We start from the raw sequence: 19,894 nt of genomic DNA, 5'->3' as shown, positions 1-19,894 counted from the left end.
TTTTTTTTTTTTTTTTTTTTTTTTTTTTTTTTTTTTTTTTTTTTCTTTTTAAGTTTTTATAGAAACAGGGTCTCACTATGCTGCCCAGGCAGGTCTCAAACTCCTGAGCCACCACACCCAGCTTGCTTTCTTTTTTAAATAGAAAGGAACACATAACAACTTAGGCAGTTAGTTTTAAAATCAAGAACAGGAAGCACAGACTCTAGCTATACTTTAAAACATTGTAAATAAGTCTCCTATTCTTTACTATTTCAGTTAAATGGGCAGGAAACAAGAAAGGGAAGGAGCAGGTGAGGGACGGGAGAAATAAAAAGCATGCCGAAAAGCTGCAGTAATAAATAAAAACACTCATAGCTGATACGTATTTTTTGCGCACTATGCTACGCACAATTCATGTTTTTCTCATTTAATCTCCCTGCAAGCCCTGTGAGGCAAATAATTTTACTACTCCTATTTTAAAATGAGGAAACTGAGGTGCCAGCTATTAAATAATCTGCCTGCTTACTGGGACTAAAAACGGAGAAACCAAGCTTGGAAATCCAGTTCTCAGTGATCAGAGTCTTCACTCAGGAGGTAAAAATGCAGCAAGAGATAGTTTTTCCTCCAGAAAGAACCTTATCCTGTTATCATCAGAATTCTGTCGCTAAATACTTCATCATTTTGTAACAATACTAAATAAAGGGGAAATTTTGTATTTCCATGGAAAAGGATGCATTGTCTACACACAGCACAGCCTCCCTGAGTTATCTGATTCTAGCTTTCATTGCCCTTGAAGTATTTTGCAACTCTGTAAATTGTAGACAATAGCAATGCAAAATGCAAATTCTGTCCTATCCTGTAGAAGTTCCACCAGCTTCACTCCCACACTGCAGAAAAAGCTACTTTTGTTTCCATTTGCCATTTGTACATTCATTGCAACATTTCTTTACTCATATAAATTTGTGTGTGTGTTTTGGCTTCTCCTTTGAACTGGTTACAACACCCTTATCAGTTTCCTCATTAATTAGTTAAGTAAAATATTTACCATGTATTCATTTTTATATTTGAGAGTCGTGATTTTACCTTCGTTTTTAAAGAATTATCTCTTCGTGGAATTATGAAAGCATATCAAAAGAATCTTGCTTGTTACTTTCTGAAGGACCCCAGGCATGATCTAACTCTAATGAATGGCTTCAGGAGTAATTGGATAACTGATAGTGGTCTCAGTTGGGTCTTGGGCAGCACAGCCTTGTTCTGACAACTTCCTTTCAAACACTCTGCTCTGTCCAGGACAAAGCATCATGGCCAAAGACCCCAGTCCCCTCTTCCTGGCTGGTCTCCTTTACTGTTGATTGAGGAAAAGTAATTGCCATATAAATTATATGATTCTGTCCGATTATAATGTCTCCATTATTTCTAACTTCTGCTATGTCTCGTAGTTTATCTCAGAGCTATCTCCATTAAATAGCTGAGAAAAGGTTTGAGAACATTTGTTTTAAAAATAATAACCAACATGTGATGTGATGGTTAATATTAAGTGTCAACTTGATTGGATTGAAGGATGCAAAATAGTTTTCTTGAGTGTGTCTGTGATGGTGTTGCCAAAGGAGGTATTAGTAACATTTGAGTCAGTGGACTGGGAGAGGCAGACCCACCCTCAGTCTGGGTGGGCACCATCTAATAATCTAAGCTGCCAGTTTGGCTAGAACAAAGCAGGCAGAAGACATGAAGGACTTGACCTGCTGAGTCTTCTGGTCTGCATCATTCTCCCATGCTGGATGCTTCCTGCCCTCAAACATCAAACTCCAAGTTCTTCAGCTTTTGGACTCTTGGACTTACACCAGTGGCTTGCCAGGAGCTCTTGGCCTTTGTCCACAGAGTGACGGTTTCACTGTCGGCTTCCCTACTTTTGAGGTTAGGGAACTCGGGCTGATCCACCACTGGCTTCCTTGCTCCTCAACTTGTAGACAACAAATCATGGGACTTCACCTTGTGATCGTATGAGTCAATACTCCTTAATAAACTCCCTTTCATATGTAAATGAAAGACACATGATATATGTCTTTACACGCAGAGCAAGAGCATGACACAATTCCTTCTTTTTAAGCAACTGATACACAAAGATCTCACAGCCAATCCCTACTGTACTTGGCAAAACTGCTTTTTGTTGTATGGACTTTGAAGTCAAACATAATTCAAGTCCCATTCCACCACTTACTACAGTATGGATGTGGGCAATTCAGTAGCCTCCCTGAGCCTCAGCTTCCCCTCTATTCAAAGGGAAAAATCATGCCTACATCATAGGATTCTTCCTGAAGTGTGAATGAGATCACATGGCGATTCTGGCACTGTGCAGGCACTTTGGAGGCTGGCTCCTGAATTGTTAACTCCTGACTTTCAGGCCTGCCTAGGAATCAGTGATGAACCATGTCAGCAAGCTACCGTCTTCAGAAAAATGATGACTCATTGGCAGCTCTTCAGAACCCGAAACACATCACTGGGAATGAAGAGAGTGGAATTAGTTCCTGGTTTCCTGCAGCCGTGGATTCCGTGTGCTAAACTCAGCAAATCTTTGTGAGATGAGGATGTGGCATCCTACTGCAGGGAGGCTTGGGCCAGTGCGATCTGACCAGTGCCCAGCCCTGCCTAATACCCAGGGTGAGGACTGTGCCCCTCGACACCCCATGGTTGGAAGCACTAGGACCCAGAGAGAGCCAGTGTGCTGGTGCCCCCTTCCCCACACTGTGCCCTTGCTTGTTGCAAGCAGCTAGTTCGGTTCATGGCTTGGGGGGAGTCTCCCTCGGGAGCCAGCATGGTCACCGTTCACCAAGCAGGACCAGCATCCCAGCAGCTGGAGGAAGCAGGCACAGACTAGACACGTCATGAATCCTAGTCTATACTCCCCACCTTCCCTACAAAGGCGAAAACCCTGGGCAAACTTTACGGAGCCAACAATATTCACTATCTACCTGGTGTTCAAAGCCAACTTAAATCTTTATGTCCTTTTGCTTCAAAGCATAATACAAAGAGAGAAAATAGGTTTTCCATTCTACTGGAATTTGTAAGATCATAAAATGCATTATTGGTTCCACAGTATCTAGTCATAAAAAAGACTACTCTGGTTCTAGGGGCGTGTTGTTGTTATGATGATTTTCCCAATTGGAGTTGAAATCCTGATAAGGAGTGTCCGTGGCAGCTCCTTCCGTGGGCCAACACAGACCAGGAAACATAAAAACAAGAAGAAAGGAGATCTCGACTCTTTGCTCCCTAGCTGCATAACTTGAGACTTAGGGAATCAGAATATTAGGTCTTCCAGAGACCTAGCGTCCTTCTATCCAATCCATATTGATTAGGTATGCATGAGGAATCTCTGAGCCTCAGTTTTCTCACCTGTAAAATGGGGAAAATAATTCCTACCTCATTTGTTAAGAAAATCAAATGAGGCTTGACTATGCAGAGAGTTTTTATAAGTATTTTCATGTGATACTTATTTAACCTTCATAATCCCATTTGACAGGCAGAGATAGGTTACAGAATTTGCCCAAGGTCACACAACTAGTTGGAGGCAGAGCTGATGCAAAGACACCCCTGGTCACCAGGCGTGAAAATCTTGGATGAATAAACACCTATTTGAAATGCTTGAAACACCTAATCCTTCCAAACAGTCTAAAATGTCCTCTGCAATCTTGTTTTCACCCTTCGTTTGTTTATTAGGTCCTTTTTTTTTTTTTTTTTTTCTAACGCAGATAAGGAAAAGGCTAAACTCCAGTCCAACCACTTTCCAAATGAGGACATGTTCCAGGCCAACTCAAATTAACAAGGTTTACCTACTTGTTTTGCCATATTCCCACATGGTGCAAGAATGTCCACACAGATCAGTTAGTGACGCAATAAAAACTTAATCATTCTCCTCATGGCAGACTGGCCCCAAGCAGGAGTAAAAGAGGATAGAGTCATTTTCCTATAACATGATCCAAGGAAATTCATTTCATCTTGGACGTGGACTAGGCTGATGTGCAGAGAAGCCTGATTCAGTCCCAGAGAAAGCCAGATATACAGGGATTAAGGATTTGTGGTTGTTAAGATCCCCTGACTTCTCCTCTCTCTGCCTTTTACTGGTGAGATGCAGTTTGGTACCTGTTCCTAACCTCTTAAATCTCAACTGCAAAATTAGGGAAATAATAGTGTCAAATTTTATTGTTTCAAGAATTATTTTATTAGAACACCAACAAAAGCCTGCCTTTCTCAGGTAAGGTATCCCAGTTCCTGAAGACAAAAAGAAGAAAACCTGATTCTGGGTATAAAATTCTGTTTCTGTCATCAGTAAACTTCACCTTGGTCCCCTGGCCTCTTCCTCTTGGGATCTGCTTGCTTTATCCTTGTAAAATGTCTGTTTCTTCTCTCCTAATTAACTTTCTTATCACCATGACACTAAAGAAAAAGGTCATTCTCAGGTCATCAAATGCCAGTCTCTTGAAATCTTTATTTATTCAAGAAGCTCTGCAAATTAAAAGAGAGCAAGAACTGGGCAATGTTTAAAAACCTCATTATAAAACCATTATTACTTTAGATCGAGGATTGCAGACCAGAGTGCAGTGTCACCCAAAATAGAAAGTCTTTAAAGAATTGCAAAGGGAAGAGGCCTGGCATGGTGGCTCATGCCTGTAATCCCAGCACTTTGGGAGGCCGAGGCAGGCAGATCACTTGAGGTCAGGAGTTCTAGACCAGCCTGGCCAACATGGTGAAACCCCATCTCTACTAAAAATACAAAAAAAATAGCCGAGTATGGTGGCACACGCCTCTAATTCCAGCTACTAGGGAGGCTGAAGCATGAGAATCGCTTGAACCCGGGAAGCAGAGGTTGCAGAGAGCCGGAATCATGCCATTGCACTCCAGCCTGGGTGACACAGTGAGACTCCATCTCAGAAAAAAAAAAAAAAGAATTGCAAAGGAAGAAGCCACAGGGCTCTACTAACATGCACCATGCTGATCGCTCCACTGGAGGCTCCAAACCCTAAGAGGCTCAGGCTTGCCTCCTCTTCAGTTAATAGGAAATGAAGAGGCCTCAAGAAACTGCTGGGCTTCCTTGGGCATGAAAATGACCAAAGATGCTATGAATGGATCTACTGACTGTTCAGATGCGTGGCTGGAGTCAAGCACATGACAGTCAGGTCTTGCAGCCGTGGGAGCCATTCTGTCTCTCTAAGGCAGAGGCTTCACCCATTTTTTGACAACACATCTTTATAAGTATTTTTTTAAATCTGAGTATAAATAATATAGCGCTAGTATACTCCATAGTACCATGTGCATATTACATAGTACTTATATACTATAAACATTATACATGCACAAACATGAACTTCTAAGGAAATACAAAGAAAAATCTGAAAGGTCTATATTATTTTCTTGTTGTGCCCCAATAGATCTCTCAAGCACCATTCTGAGGCAATGGTTCTCAAACTTTGCGTGACCAAGAATTAGCTGGAGAACTTTTTGAAATGAAGGTTCTCCAGGCCTTGACCCTGGTGTTGATCCCATTACTCAGTATTCCTGGGATGGGCCCATAAGTTGTCCTTTGTCTGAGCTCCGCAGCTGACTCTTATTCTGATGCTCAATTGGATTTTGGAGCCACTGATCCAGACCTTTGTGTTTTCCTGCCCCCTACATTTTTTGCTACAATTGTATCACTGTAGTCTTATTGTTATCCACCTCCTGGACACCCTCATGATCCCCTCAGTGAATTTAAACATTAAAAAAAAATAATATCAGCTACCATTAATTATTTCCTGTGGCCTAGCATTGCTGAGGGCTTCACATGCATTGCCTCACTTAATCAGACTAGGGAGGCATTATCAGTCCCATTATACAGATGAAGACAACTAAAGCTCAGTCACAATGTCTTATCCAAGTTCCTCAGCTAGTAAGTACAAGAGATAGAGCAGGAATTTGAGCCTGTATCTGTCGGATTCCCAAGGCTGGACTCTTTTTTTTTTTCTTTTAGAGATAGAGTCTCACTCTGTCACCCGGGCTGAAATGCAGTGGTGTGATCACAGCTCACTGCAGCCTCCACCTCCTGGGTTCAAGCAATCTCCCTGCCTCAGCCTCCCAAGTACCTAGGACTACAGGTGTGTGCCACCACACAAGGCTAATTTTTTGGTTTTTATGTTTATGTAGATGGGGTCTTGCTATGTTAGCCAGGCTAGTCTCAAACTCCTGGCCTCAAGTGATCCTCCTGCCTCAGCCTCCCAAAGCATTGGGATTTCAGGTGCAAGCCACTGCCCACTGCACCCAGCCTCAAATCATGGACTCTTGACTGCTAAGTATATTGCCCACAAAATAGGTCATTATAATTTATTGATCCTCTGCTATGAACCAGGCACTTGGCTGGATACCTTACACACAAATCTCTAATATTCATACCATACTTCTGTTTGTAGAGGTATTAATTTCAGTCCACAGATTCTGATGTGCAATAAATTTCTCTATTCTCTGCAACCCATCTAAATTCCTCACTCCCAACCCCTATTTTCAGGCCTTCTGGATTTCTTCTTCCCACCCCACCCCCAACCCCAGTAGTTATGCCATAGTTCTGGACCAACACAATAGCCAGGCATGGGGTGAGAGGAGTGTGACCTAGTCCTCCATCATCAGTCCACATTAGTGGCCACTGAGGGGCCCATCCTCCCATCAACATGACCTGCTGGCCCCAGACACTCACTGCTCTACCGCCCTACATCAAGCCAGGTTTATCTTTTGCCCATCTGCCAACACAGCCATTTCCTCTCTAGGTTCCTCTCTTCCAGCAGGATTTCTGGGAAGCAAGGGACTGTCCCCTCTGCTCTCAGACCCATAGACAAACCTTCCCCTTCCACACCACCTGCAAAGCCCAAAAGACTGTCTTTCTAGTGCTAGGAAGGTGAGGGGTTCCTTCTTCCTTCATATACTTTCAAGATATTTTAGCCTTTTGCTTTTCTTTGTTGGCTAGAATTCACCTGCCCACACTTCGGGAGGTCAAGGCAGGAGGATCACTTGAGCCCAGGAGTTTATGATCAGCCTGGGCAACACAGGAAGACCCTGTCTCCAAAAATAAAATAAAATAAATAAAATTCACTTGCCCTAAGTTCCTATATTTTTGGAAGAAAAAAGATTTGTAGCCTTCTCTCTACTTTGCCCCTCTTAAGTGGAAGGGGGACAGTTTGGGAGAAAAATAAGTTGATGTCTCAAAATATTATCACAGACACATGTTGTCCCCATTTTATAGGTGAGGAGATGGAACTCATTAAGGTTATATAATATTATACACAGCAAGTAGATAGGCCCCCAGCTCAGGAAACCTCATACTCTGTGAAGTCCTCCCCTCTTCCCTCCCAGGAGCCTCCATGGTCAGCTTCAAGAAAACACAACAGAGCTTGTGCATTAAAACCACCACTGGAAGTTTGGATCTGGTGATGGGGCAGGCTGGAAGAGCTTAGGTAGAGGTGAAAGCAGACACCACCCCGAAAGGAGACAGGTACCCACTCCTCCTTGTCATTTTCCAGGAGAGCCTCATAGAATTTGAGTTGGCATGAGATGATGTTAGAGGAATGTTGGGTGGTGCAAGTAAAGGAACTACAAGAGCTAGAAACAATGTTGAAGGCTTCTTCCCATGTAGAAAGTGTTCTTACCATGTAGAAAGTGGTAAGAAAGTGTACTCTGCAGAAATTTGGGGGGCAGGTGGGGGCACAGGGTTGGTATTTCAGGGGCACTTGGATTCAATGGTGTCTTTTGAAGAGTCTGTGTCCAGAATAAAATGGGGAGTTGGAGTGGTTACTGTCAGTACCCAGAGGAGAGGAGATAAGGGTGGGCACAGGGGAGAGGAGCCCGAGATGGGTAGCCAGTTGGTTTTACGTGCCAGTTTTATAGGAAAAAAAGTGGAACTTTCAGATTCTGCTTAACTGTGCAGGAGCCAGCCAAGTACCCAGGGCAGAAGTCCTTGCTCAGAAATTCTATATCTGATGGGCGTGGTGGCTCACACCTGTAATCCCAGCACTTTAGGAGGTCCAGGCGGGTAGATCACAAGGTCAGGAGCTAGAGGCCAGCCTGACCAACATGGCAAAACCCCGTCTCTACTAAAAAAACAAAAAGTAGCCAGGTGTGGTGGTACATATCAGCAGTCCCACCTACTCTAAAGTCTAAGGCACTAGAATCGCTTGAACCTGGGAGGCGGAGGTTGCAGTCAACCGAGACTGCGCCACTGCACTCCAGCCTGGGTGACAGAGCAAGATTCCATCTCAAAAAAAAAAAGAAAGAAAGAAAGAAAAGAAAAAGAAATTGTTTATCTGATGGCATGGTCCGCAAGCTGCAGGGCTTGGGAGGAAGGTACAGTCATAGGACAGAACACAGCTTTAGACTGGGTCAAGATCGTCCAAGTCTGCTGGTGGCTTCAGAAGACCCTTTGAATGAGGCTCGTCCAGGCAATAATTACCATGTTATCTAATTTTGCCCACTTAACATTTCCACTTGGATATCTAAGAGCCATCTCAAAGCCCCACGTGGCCAAGGCTGAATCTCTAATCTTCCCCCACCAGACCTGCTTCACTCATAGCTTTCCCTTCTTAGCTGACAGCAACCCCATTAATCTATTTGTTCAAGCTGAAAACCTGGAAGTCATCCTCAACTCCTCTCTGTCTCCCATATCTTGTATCTCAGCAGTCAGAAAATCCTGTGGGCTCTACCTTCAAAATATATCCAGCACCCATCCACCACTCCCCAGTTGCCCTGTTACCATGCTGGGCCAAGCCACCATCACCTCTCACTGCGTCACTGTAATAGCCTCCTAACAGATCTCCCCACTGCACCCTGGCTCAAACCAGAGTGATCTTTTAAAACTATAATACAAATCATATCACCCTTCTGCTCAGAGTCGCCCCCGCCATGTGTCACTGTATAAAAGTCAAAGTCCTTACCATGTCTCCCCATTCATTGGCCTCCTTACTATTCCTGGAGCACGCCAGGCATACTCCTACCTCAGGACCTTCGCACGGACTGCCCATAGCTCTCCTCCCCAAGATGTCCACAGGGGCAACTCCCTCACTTCCTTCAAACCTTTGCTCAAAGTTTAACTTCCCAATGCAATTCCCTCTAATCACTCTCCTTAAAATCCCCACCTTCTTCTCCCCAACCCCATGCTTTTCTTGTGGTGGTTCTCATTGCATTCTACCAGTCTACATAAATCTTTTTTTTTTTTTGAGACAGAGTCTCTCTCTGTCGCCCAGGCTGGAGTGCAGTGGTGCGATCTCAGCTCACTGCAAGCTCCACCTCCTGGGTTCAAGCGATTCTCCTGCCTCAGCTTCCTGAGTAGCTGGGATTACAGGCACATACCTCCATGCCCAGCTAATTTTTGTATTTTTAGTAGAGATGGGGTGTCACCATGTTGGTCAGGCTGGTCTCGAACTCCTGACTTCGTGATCCGCCTGCCTTGGCCTCCCAAAGTGCTGAGATTACAGGAGTGAGCCAGTGCACCAGGCCCTAAATCTCTTCTTTATGATGTCCGTTATCCAACTCCTCCCACCTCCACTGATACATAAGGACTTGTATATCCCACATGCCTACAACAGGGCTTGGCACATAGTAGTCATGCCCAAATAAAAAAGTGTTGAACAAATGAAGAAAGTTAAAACTAGAGGCCCAAAAATATCACAAAAGCCATCTATGGTAGCCTTTTCCCTACCTGATTTTGCTGAGTGACCTTACTTATTGTCCTCTACACAGCTGGAACATTAATGAACACAGAGGCGGAAGAAGTGTGTTTACTCTAGGATCACCTCTCAATGAGTCACTTGGCAAGGGCATCTTTGCTTCCCCATCAACTCCTTTTGACATGAGGGTGAAGGGTTTTCTGTCCCTTTCAGCTGTAGAGATGTTGCCCCACCACACTTTGACCACAAGCATCATCAATTTCACTGAACCCAACAGAAATTTGGACCCCCTGGGGGCCCTCTGCATGGCAGGGCCCTTTTCTTTTCCTTTGGGCTTAGCCTGCCATTTGAAACACCATTTTCCTGAGCCAGCATCCCCCTTGCAGCACTGTCACAGGGAGGCTTAGGAAGCCACGTGAACGCCACCTACCCCGACCTTTGGCAGAATTTCCAAACACAACACAGTAGCTTTCAATTGATTAATTTGGAACTCTGACCTTGGCCCCAAAAGGTAAGAATACATAACAAGGTATTTTATTCTCAAAATGTGTCCGGATAAGAAGCACTTCTGTAAATCGACCTTTTTAAAATAGATATAATTAGATTTGCAGTTGGGGGCAGTAAGGAAAGTGTCTGAACAGTGGATAACATGTTGAGAGGTTAATTATTAATGGGCAGTCTTCCCTAACAAAGTATCTAATAGGCATTCTGGTCTCTTTGGCTTCAGAAATTAGCAAGAAAGCCTGGACCCCGGGTGAAACTGAGAAATGGACATAAGTCCCCAGTGTTTCTCCATTCTCTTGGTTTTATGCATCTTTATCCAATCAAGTGCCCATGGACAAAGCCTGAAACCAGGTAAGAGCCTGTCTCCAGAGATGGGCGTGAACTTTTCTTTTTAAAATGTGTGTCACAAAGAATCCAGGGGTTTCTGAGTGTATGGGACAGAGCTTGCATTCAGAGCATGCCAGGTGGTTCTATACATGACCTCACAGGTCCACAGGGACACGTAGCCATTTGCAAGCAGAAATGAAATTTTAGAAAAGCATCCTGGGATTAAAAGTCTTCTAAGAGCGCCTGCAGCTAGCGGTGAAGTCTCTTGCATATCTGATAGAAACAGTCACGCTAAAAGTTATTCAGTGGCGAATGATCTGAGAGCGATTCAGACCTTCCTGAGAGTTAATGTGGCATCTAATTTGCAGCCAGGGAGCCAGGCTTGCAATGAAATGCTCTGTTGTGTTGGGGTTGTCTAATTGCCTGGCTCTCTCAGAAGAGAGGGGAGTTTATGAGAGTTCTATTTCCAGTCAGGTCTAAAGTAGAGATATCATTGCACAATTTCTAGACTTTGTTTTTCTGCCAAAGTTTTAGTCTGAGACTGAAGAATCCAACAACAGTCCTGCCTGTTTTGTTTGTAAATTCACAAACTAGATTGACGGCCAAAGACAGATCAAATGCCTGATCAGGCAGGTAGAGTGGACCCCAGCTTCCAGGCTAATCAGTGGACCAATAAATGATGGATCAGTTAATTGAACAATTTGGCCAAACTAGACAGGTGTTTGGGACTTCGTTTTGGTACTGGTTACTGGTCAGGAGCTAGTAACGCTAAGGTAGAGTCTTAGATTTTTCTTTTCTCTGAGTCTAGGCTTGGAGAGAGCTCCAACAACTTTGAGAATTAGAAATTCACTAACAGGGGATGTATCTAAAAATTTCAGAAACTTTTTACCCTTTAAGGAAAATGTTCCTTTGTACTTGACCATAATTTTATTTCATAGGTCAGTTAATAACTGAGTAGTAGTATTATTTGTTGCCATTCGCTAAGTATTTTCTGTGCCAAGCACTATACTATTTTTGATACATCATCTCATTCCTAAAGCCACATCCAAAAATGACCCTTACATGATAATTTAGAGCCATACAGGTAAAATTGCCGGTAATCTTTATTCCCTTGGTTCACAATGATTTTGCTCAACGGCCTTTCCTGCCCTTTGCCCCAGAATGTTGTATTTGTTTGTTTACTTTTTATTGAAGTTTATAACACACTTCTAGAAAAGGGCCTGTAACATAAATCCTCCATGAATTCTCACAAACTGAACCAGTATCCCCAAAGCCTTCCTTGTGTGCCCCTTGAGACTTAACATATATGATTTTTCCTTTGGGGAGATTTTTCACTAATAGAAACACGTCAGTTGCTCTTTTGCGCCCGGCTTCTTTCGTTCAACATTAAGTTTGTGAAAGTCAACCATGCAGTTTCGTGGAGTTGAGGTTCATTCATTCTCACTGTTGTAGCATTCCACTGTGGGACCACACCACACTTCGTTTATTCATTCTACTATCGATCAGTCAGGGCTGTTTTTGCAGTGGAGCCATGGGAATTGGAAGCTGTCGGTGCTGAGGTTGAGGTTGAAGCCTGTGTCCCCCAGGCTTCTGGGTATTGTCCAGATTTTCCTTGACCAATCTCATTGTCCTGGTCAGCCTGCTTCTTTCCCCAGGGCCTGGTTTGTGCAAATGCTGAGGGAAGTGACCACTATTGCAAGAGGGTTCCTCAGGAAAGAGGATGCAAGTCAGGAGGCCTCTTGTTCTCTTGGAAGCAGAATCTCTTGGCAGAATTCTTTCTGCAATGAGTGAACCCAATCTGTGTGCATGTGGCTGGTGTGATGTCTTTCTGGGGAAACTGCAGGGAAGCCAGTGTCCTGTGGTGGAGCCCTTGTCAGGCGCGTTTCTACACCAATGGTTCTCAACAGGGGCAATTTTGCCCTCCAGGGGACACTTGGCAATGTCTGGAGACATTTTTGGTTGTTACGACCAGGGAGACAGTGCTTCCCTCCCAGCATCTAGTGGGTAGAGGCCAGGGATGCTGCTTCACATCCTGCAATGTACAGGACAGCCCTCACAACAGTGAATTATCTGGCCCAAAATATTATTAGTGCAGAGGCTGAGAAACCATGATCTACGCCAAGCTTCAACTGTCACTCATCGAACACCAGGAAGTACTCCCTCAAGGACGCTTGCTCTTTAGCCCCTCCTCCCAGCCTAATTCTTTTGAGTATTTATTATTAATGACATCTTACTAATGGAGTCACTAATGTGCTGTGCACCCAGCATGTGCCAGGCACTCCACAGACATTTTATCTCATCCTCACCATATGGTTGAGTAAGCTGGCAGTTAAGTGCCTCGCCGGCGGTCGCATAGCTGGTCAGAGCAGAGCAGGGAGAGGTACCCGCAGCCTCAATCTGTCTACTGAGGCCGCAGTGCTCTCTGTCGAGCCCACACCCAGTGATTTGACAGCCAGAGGTTTCTAGAAAAGCATTCTGCTCCGTTCCTCTCACAGAGAGGCAGATTCAGACAGTTGTTCCTTCCCTTCAGCACTAAGGGGGACTGGACAGAGTGAGCTGCTTGAAGCCCCCACGGCACATCACACTTATGCCCAGCCCCCACTGCCTGAGACCCAGGTTCCCCAGCCACTGTTGCCATGAAAGCCAACGCTGCTCCAAAGAGCAACTGCTGCTCCTAGACCCTGGCATACCCCACCTTCAGGTACTTGGCCCGCTATCAACAGGCGCCTTCTCCCTCCCCTCCACCCCAGCCTCAGCTTCCAAATCCTAGGAGCAGCTGAAAGCCATCAATTTAGTCAGTCCCTCATGAATGTCACAAGCATACATGAGCGCCTGCCATACGTAAGGCAGAGCCTGAGTACAACTCACACACTCTGTTCACACACCTTTCCTCTCTTAAAATGCACTGAGGACCCCAAACAGTGTTTATTATGTGAGACATCAATATTTATTTCATTAGAAATGAAAACTGAGAAATCTTTAAAATCTGTTAACGCTTTTTAAAATAATAGTAAACCCTTACATGTTAACACATAAAATGTAATTTTATGAAAAATAACTTGTATTTTCCAAATAATTTTAAGTGGGGCAGAAGAGTGACATTGTTTTACAAAGAAATGTTGCAAATTTCTCTAATATCTGGCTTCACAAGACAGCTGGATTCTCTTACCTGTTTCTGTACTCAGTCTGTTGTGATGTGTTGCTTTGTTTGAAATGTAGGAAGAAAATCTGGCCTCCCATAGAGGAAAAGGGAGGACATACTAAGGCGATCTCCCTGGGGCCTTGGCCTGCAAACTGCTGTGTTTGTGCAGTGGGCACGGTACAGCAGGAGGCTGCACAGCCAACCCCGCCTTGCAGGAATTTATGGCCAAATGGGATAGGAGCGGGGTGGGGAGGGAATAGGGGTCCATGGGACTGGGTGGAGGGAGGATGTGCCAGCAATAAAAGAGCAACTGTCCGCGGAGAATTTAAATACAAATATAACCAAAAGCTGATCTGCCTGTCATTATCACAATTCTAAAGAATGTTGGCCGGGTGCCGTGGTTCACGGCTGTAATCCCTGCACTTTGGGAGGCTGAGGTGGGTGGATCACCTGAGGTTAGGAGCTTGAAACCAGCCTGGCCAACATGGTAAAACACCATCTCTACTAAAAATACAAAACATTAGCCAAGCGTGGTGGTGGGCGCCTGTAATCCCAGCTACTTGGTAGCCTGAGGGAGAATTGCTTGAACCCGGGAGGCAGAGGTTGCAGTAAGCCGAGATTGCGCCATTGCACTACAGCCCGGGCAACAAAGCGAAACTCCGTCCCCAAAAAAAAAGAATATCAGCGATAAAGGCAAAGCTCTTTCCAGAAAAAAATGGTTTTATGGCCTAAGTTCTAAACAATCTGTGTGGTTTCTGTTGGGTTTTATGTATTAAGTATATGTAAGCTTCAAATTCATCACATTTTTATTATTTATCCTTTCATAAATATTGTGTTCTACATTGACATTAATTTGGAGAACTCCCAGTTACGCACTTGGCCCCAACATGCACAAATTCAGGGGCATGTTCTTGTTGCAAGGGTAAGTGTGCAATGGTTCAGATCCTTTGACGTCCTTATGTCTCCAACCTCAGTGGCACTTATTACTTGCTCCTGCATGTAAACAGTAGATTCGAAATAAAAAGTGACAGCGTAGTGGTTGTACAAACAAAAACCCAGAACTTGAATTACTTCAATTTTGTCATACTAGGTGACCCCTTTAAGCTTCTCATATGTGTTTAAAATTTAAAGCAATAAAACAGATTGTGAACAATGAGGTGTAGCATCTTGTTTGGTAAGTAAAATTTGGACTCATACACAAAATATTTTTACTGTATTTGAATATCTTAAAGTTAAAATATATTTGTCTTTTTAAAAATTGTTCACTGCTTTATAACTGAAGAACAAATCGAGAAAGTCGTGATGATTGCTGATTTTTACATAAATATTACTGAAAATGCTTTTGTCTTACAGAGCAGAGGGTCATTAAAATGATCTGTTCTATGTGTCAAGTACATGAGGTATACCACTGAGTAATGTATGTAAATGTTATCAGCTAGAACACGGCATGTGATGAGGACTATGAGAGAGGAATGAGTAGAGAGGCAGAGTTTACTTCCAAGTGGAGGGAAGAAGTCTTCTAGGAGGACTAGAAGTCTTCTAGGAGTAGGGTGTTGAAGGATGATAGTATCCAGACAGAAGAGAATGAGGCTTTCCTTGTACAATAGCAGAGGTATACAGCTGATAAAGTACATGTGCTTTTCAAGCCCAAAAATACCTTTCAAAAAATACACCATCTAGGAAGGAAAAGAAAAAAAAATCTCATAGAACGGTGTTGATAGCAACACTGGTTAAACTGCAACAGACTGGAAACAAGTTGAATGCCCAAGCACAAACCACTGAAGTCGGGACTCCAGCTATTGCTAAGCCCAACTTCAAACAGGCATTGCTTTGAATACCTACTACTAAAAGGCACAGAAACTTTTGGGGGCAATAATGATGAAGTTCAGAAATAAAAGCTTATTGCTGGCCCCCAGGCACTCACAGTTTAACACCAGCGATCTTAGCACAGGGGATGCTTTCCAAGAGTCCGCAGCCTCCTGAGATGGCGCCCAAGGCTGAGTGTATGTGCATTTTGAGTGGGGGCAGGGGTCGTAACTTTCAGCAAATTATCAAAGGGATCTGTGACCTCTGAAAAAGTTCAGTAACAACTGGTCTTGTAGCTTTGAAAACAAGGATAAGGAAATTGTATACGCAATAATGTAGGGAAAAATAACAGGACTAAAGAATCTACATGTTGAATCATAATTAGGAAAAAACTGCAGACATGTGCTGTATATTGCCAGAGATTCTAAGTGTATTTAAAGATATATAAAGGGTTTTAAGGCTTTGGAGGATTTTAAGCACTTAAATGTACAAGAAAAATAAAATAAAAAGGCCCTCATCAGCTACAGTTAGATCGGTCATCCCAAGACGAACCCTGGGAAAGGGATTTTCCACTATCCTTCCGACCTGCCACCTGCACCCAACTTTGCAGGTTCAGCCACACTCATAATCACTACCCCGGCAGGGTCTGTCAGATTTCTGACAGGCCTCCACAATTACACAGAATGTCACCCATGACTAATATTTGAGATATAGTCCAGAGATGAAAGTCATTCTTCCAAGAGTGCACATAGTTCTGGAATCAGCAGAGGGCCAGCCCCCAGCATTCTCGGGAAATTCTGTCTTTTCCGTGCAAGAGACCCTCCCATCCACGGCCAGCCTTCCTAGCCCCACAGCTGAGCATGTCTGTGATCCTGCTGAAAGGCCCACCCTGGAGAGGCGCGGGACAGCAGCCTGTCCTCCACTCTGCTTGCCTCTCACAGGGACCCAGGACGGGAACCCATATTCTTTCATTCTGAGCTGGAGAGGAAACTACAGGACTGACGGTTGAATGCATGGGGTCTGTAAGCTGACCCGAAAACATGAATCACCAAATAAGTGCGCAGCCAAAAGCCAAGAGAATCCAGTACCTGACTTTCCACAATGGCCCTCCCCCTGCCCTCCTCTCCACATCAGCTGCCACAGTGCTGTGGGCATGCTGGGTCATTGCAGGTGGCACAGCAGGGAGAGAGGCAGAGAGAGGTTGGGCCCCGAGACAGGGCAGAACAGTCCCCATTTCATCATGAGGGGAATGTCACCACCTGGGCCTCAGCTTGGGTGTCCCTGACAGCCACGGGCTCCACGCAGAACAGAGGTCACAGCAATTCTCACATCCAGGAAGGTGATGTGCGCTGGCCCCCAGGAGGGTGACCAGTTTTGAGCCGGGTGCTCTCACCCGGGAATTGGGGCCCAGCCCACCAGGGAAAAGGACTGACTAGGGGCCAATAGGACCCTCCAGATCCCTGCCTGGCAGGCTGGACTTCAGCCCCAAGGTGATACCTAGAACAAGGGGGCCGAGCCTAGTCTGTCCCGCAGCAGGTGGAGGAGCTACGGTAAGAAAGGCAGTCGGGTCTTACATTCAGGTACCTACTTGGGGTGAGAGACCAAGTCCAGTCACTCCAGCCTTGGAGGAGTCAGGGTGCCCACCTGGCTTTCCCACAGAAGGTGCGATTCCTAAACATGGTCACAAAGTAGCGCAGTGACATCTCAGCTGCTTCCGGTTCCAGGAAAGGGTTTCTGGCTCAGGAGAATGGAGCTTCTGGGTGACTGGAAGATTGAGGCTGTGGGCTAACTTCCCTTTCCTCCCCACTTAGGGCTCTATTTCCAGCATTCCTCATTTCATTTTTTCCCCAGTGGGGCTTGGCTAGGGGTGGAGAGGCATGGGGAAAAAGTGAAGAGAATGAAATGCGTGGAATGGAAGTGGAAGCCTGTTTACCTACAGCATTTTCACCTCCACATGTGCAGGTTCATATTCAGGGCCTGGTGACGTCAGTTCTGGCATGGCTCTCCAGTGGACTGTCAGTGGCCCGTAAAAATAGTTCTTAGGAAGATGTGTAGGTGGCAACGCTGAGGAGTGTTTATGTTCCAACACGAAAAGCAGGCCTCATTGTGTGTGTCCTGTGATTACAACTGCGTGAAAATACATGTGTTTGAGAAAAAATGCTGGAAGAAAATGCATGAAAATGTTTATACGTCCATTGAGTTTGTATCTAAACTTTTATATCTTCCCCTCTTTATGTAACGTTATAGTATGTATATGGTATATTGACTTTCATGATTTAAATAATCAGAAAATAAAGTTACTACGAAATGATAAAATAAAGGGGTTTGACTAGATCAGTGGTCCTGGAACTGTAGTGGGCATCGAAGCACCTAAAAGGCTGTTTTTCTATTTGTTTGCTTTTCCCGAGACAGAGTCTTGCTCTATCGCCCAGGCTGGAGTGCAGTGGCGTGATCTCAGCTCGCTGCAACCTCCACATCCCAGGTTCAAGCAATTCTCCTGCCTCAGCCTCCAAAGTAGCCGGGATTATAGGTGCACGCCACCATACCTGGCTATTTTTTGTATTTTTTGTAGAGACAGGGTTTCACCGTGTTGGCCAGCTGGTCTCGAACCCTTGACCTCGTGATCTGCCCTCCTCAGCCTCCCAAAGTACTGGGATTACAGGCATGAGCCACTGCCCCAGGCCAGGGCTTATTAAAATAAGATTCTGGGGCCCTAACTACAGAGTTGCTAATTCAGTGAGCCTGGGGTAGACTTGGATATTTGCGTTTCTCATCAGTTCCCAAATGCTGCTGCTGGCGTGGGGACCACAGACAAACACTAGAAAAAAAACAGAAAAACCAAGACTTGAACCTAGGTTACTGACTTCCAGGCTAGGGTGCTTCCTACAGAAACAACATGAGGCTACCGGGCAAACTTCACTTCATTTCTAACTCTCGAGGGGGGAAGGGGTGAGAATCAACATCTATTGCTCCCAGATACTGACCTCTTCCCCAGTAGCTACAACCCCAATAATATTTAAAACCCCAAGATATTTGTGAAAATGTATTCATCCAAAATAAAATATCTACATGCTAAAAAGAAAGCAGTCCTTGAAATGAAGAAAAATTCCCAAGCCGAGCATTACTTGTAATTGGTAGAAAAATAATCACTGCAAAAGCTAATTAACCATCCACCCTGAGCCGCTCCTTGGCAGGCCTGAAAATACAATCAAGAAAATTCTTTTCCTATGAGTGGGGCGTTATCAAAGCTAGGCATAGCCTATGAGTTATCCATTGACTAGGACTGGCCTTTCCATGACTGCCAAAAACTTTCCAGTGACAAATGTTCCAGCTTTCTTGTCCCAAGAGAAGCCAAAGTGGTAAGAAAATAAACTGCTTTATACTGAAACATAACACGATCAACAGCAGCTGTGACAGCATTTATTAAACTGTCCGCTGTGTACCAGGCCCCATCGTCAGCAGGAAAGTGTATCCCTGAGGATACAAAAATGAAAAAGTGTGCATCCATTCACCAAGGACTTCCCACTGTGCCAGGGTCTCTAGTCTCTTATGGGATTGTGTGGGGCAGGGAGGTTGGAGGTTGGGAGAGGGGCGTAATTTCAACACAATGCAATTAGTTTGTAAATACCATTGCGTACAAAATGTTACAAGAGCCCTGAGGCAGAAGAGGTTAGCTGAGAAGCCTTTACAGAGGAGGTGATATCTGAGTTGAATCTTGAAGTTTCCTTCAAGAAGTGGAAGGACCCTGTAAGCAGAAGGAAAAAGCGTGAACCAGCCTTGCTTGACTCGGAGACTGGAAAAGGAAGAGGGAAGTTGGGAAGTCTTGAGTTTTGGGGGAGGCCCTGGATGGGCTACATAAAAAGAAGTGGCCAGAGGGAAGGACCTCAAGAGCTATCCTCAGAAATGTTGTCCTCCTCCTGGAGGCAGGGCAGACCACTGATGAGGGCGGTGTTTTAAAAAGGCTGCCTTTCCCAGACGGGTTGATAGCCTTATCTCAGGCTGGCTAAAATCCTGACCACTCCCTGATAGAGAGCAAGGTTCCCAGCAGACAAGGGCAGGGGTGGGGCCCAGCAGGGACCAGTTTTGCAAACTCACCTGGCCCTGCACCCACATAGACTCAGCTCTTCCTCCAAGGCAGGCCTCGACCTCGGGCAAGTCTCTTTGAAGTTTTCTTATGAATTGCTATACTTAACACTAAATCATGGAAAAGATTAACACCCATGAAAACTGAAGCAGGAGCACATAACCGAAGCTTAATATGAATCTTCCATCTTAAAAATACCTTATTGTATGTCTGAAAAGAGAGCCATTTGGAAATTCCACGTCATACTGTCTTACAGACTTATAGCAATTTCAACTTTAAAAATTCATTCCCACCTGCATTATATCACTTGATTCTTGCAATAGCCCTGTAAAGAATATTGGGTAGGAATTCTTATTCCCGTTTTAGAGACTTAAA

At 44.6% G+C, this 19,894-nt stretch overlaps 1 protein-coding gene across 4 annotated transcripts in view; it reads left to right on the top strand.

Moving 5' to 3' along the window:
- Positions 1-19,894, top strand: part of LIPC (lipase C, hepatic type) — a 163,373-nt gene that overhangs the window by 12,906 nt on the left and 130,573 nt on the right. For 2 of the 4 annotated variants that reach the window (XM_017896395.1, XM_017896403.1), the window contains exon 2: positions 10,384-10,511. In XM_017896395.1, coding sequence (XP_017751884.1) covers positions 10,424-10,511 — 88 coding nt within the window. In that variant the 5' untranslated portion in view covers positions 10,384-10,423. Of the gene's footprint in view, positions 1-10,103; positions 10,168-10,194; positions 10,227-10,383; positions 10,512-19,894 lie in introns of those variants that run through there. The other 2 variants (XM_017896400.1, XM_017896397.1) reach the window with 2 other exon arrangements.

Source organism: Rhinopithecus bieti, unplaced genomic scaffold (genome assembly GCF_001698545.2).
Source record: "Rhinopithecus bieti isolate Rb0 unplaced genomic scaffold, ASM169854v2 scaffold_947, whole genome shotgun sequence".
Taxonomy (NCBI): Eukaryota; Metazoa; Chordata; class Mammalia; order Primates; family Cercopithecidae; genus Rhinopithecus; species Rhinopithecus bieti.
The sequence above is the reverse complement of the archived record's forward strand: the minus strand, read 5'-3'. Positions and strand labels throughout refer to the sequence as shown.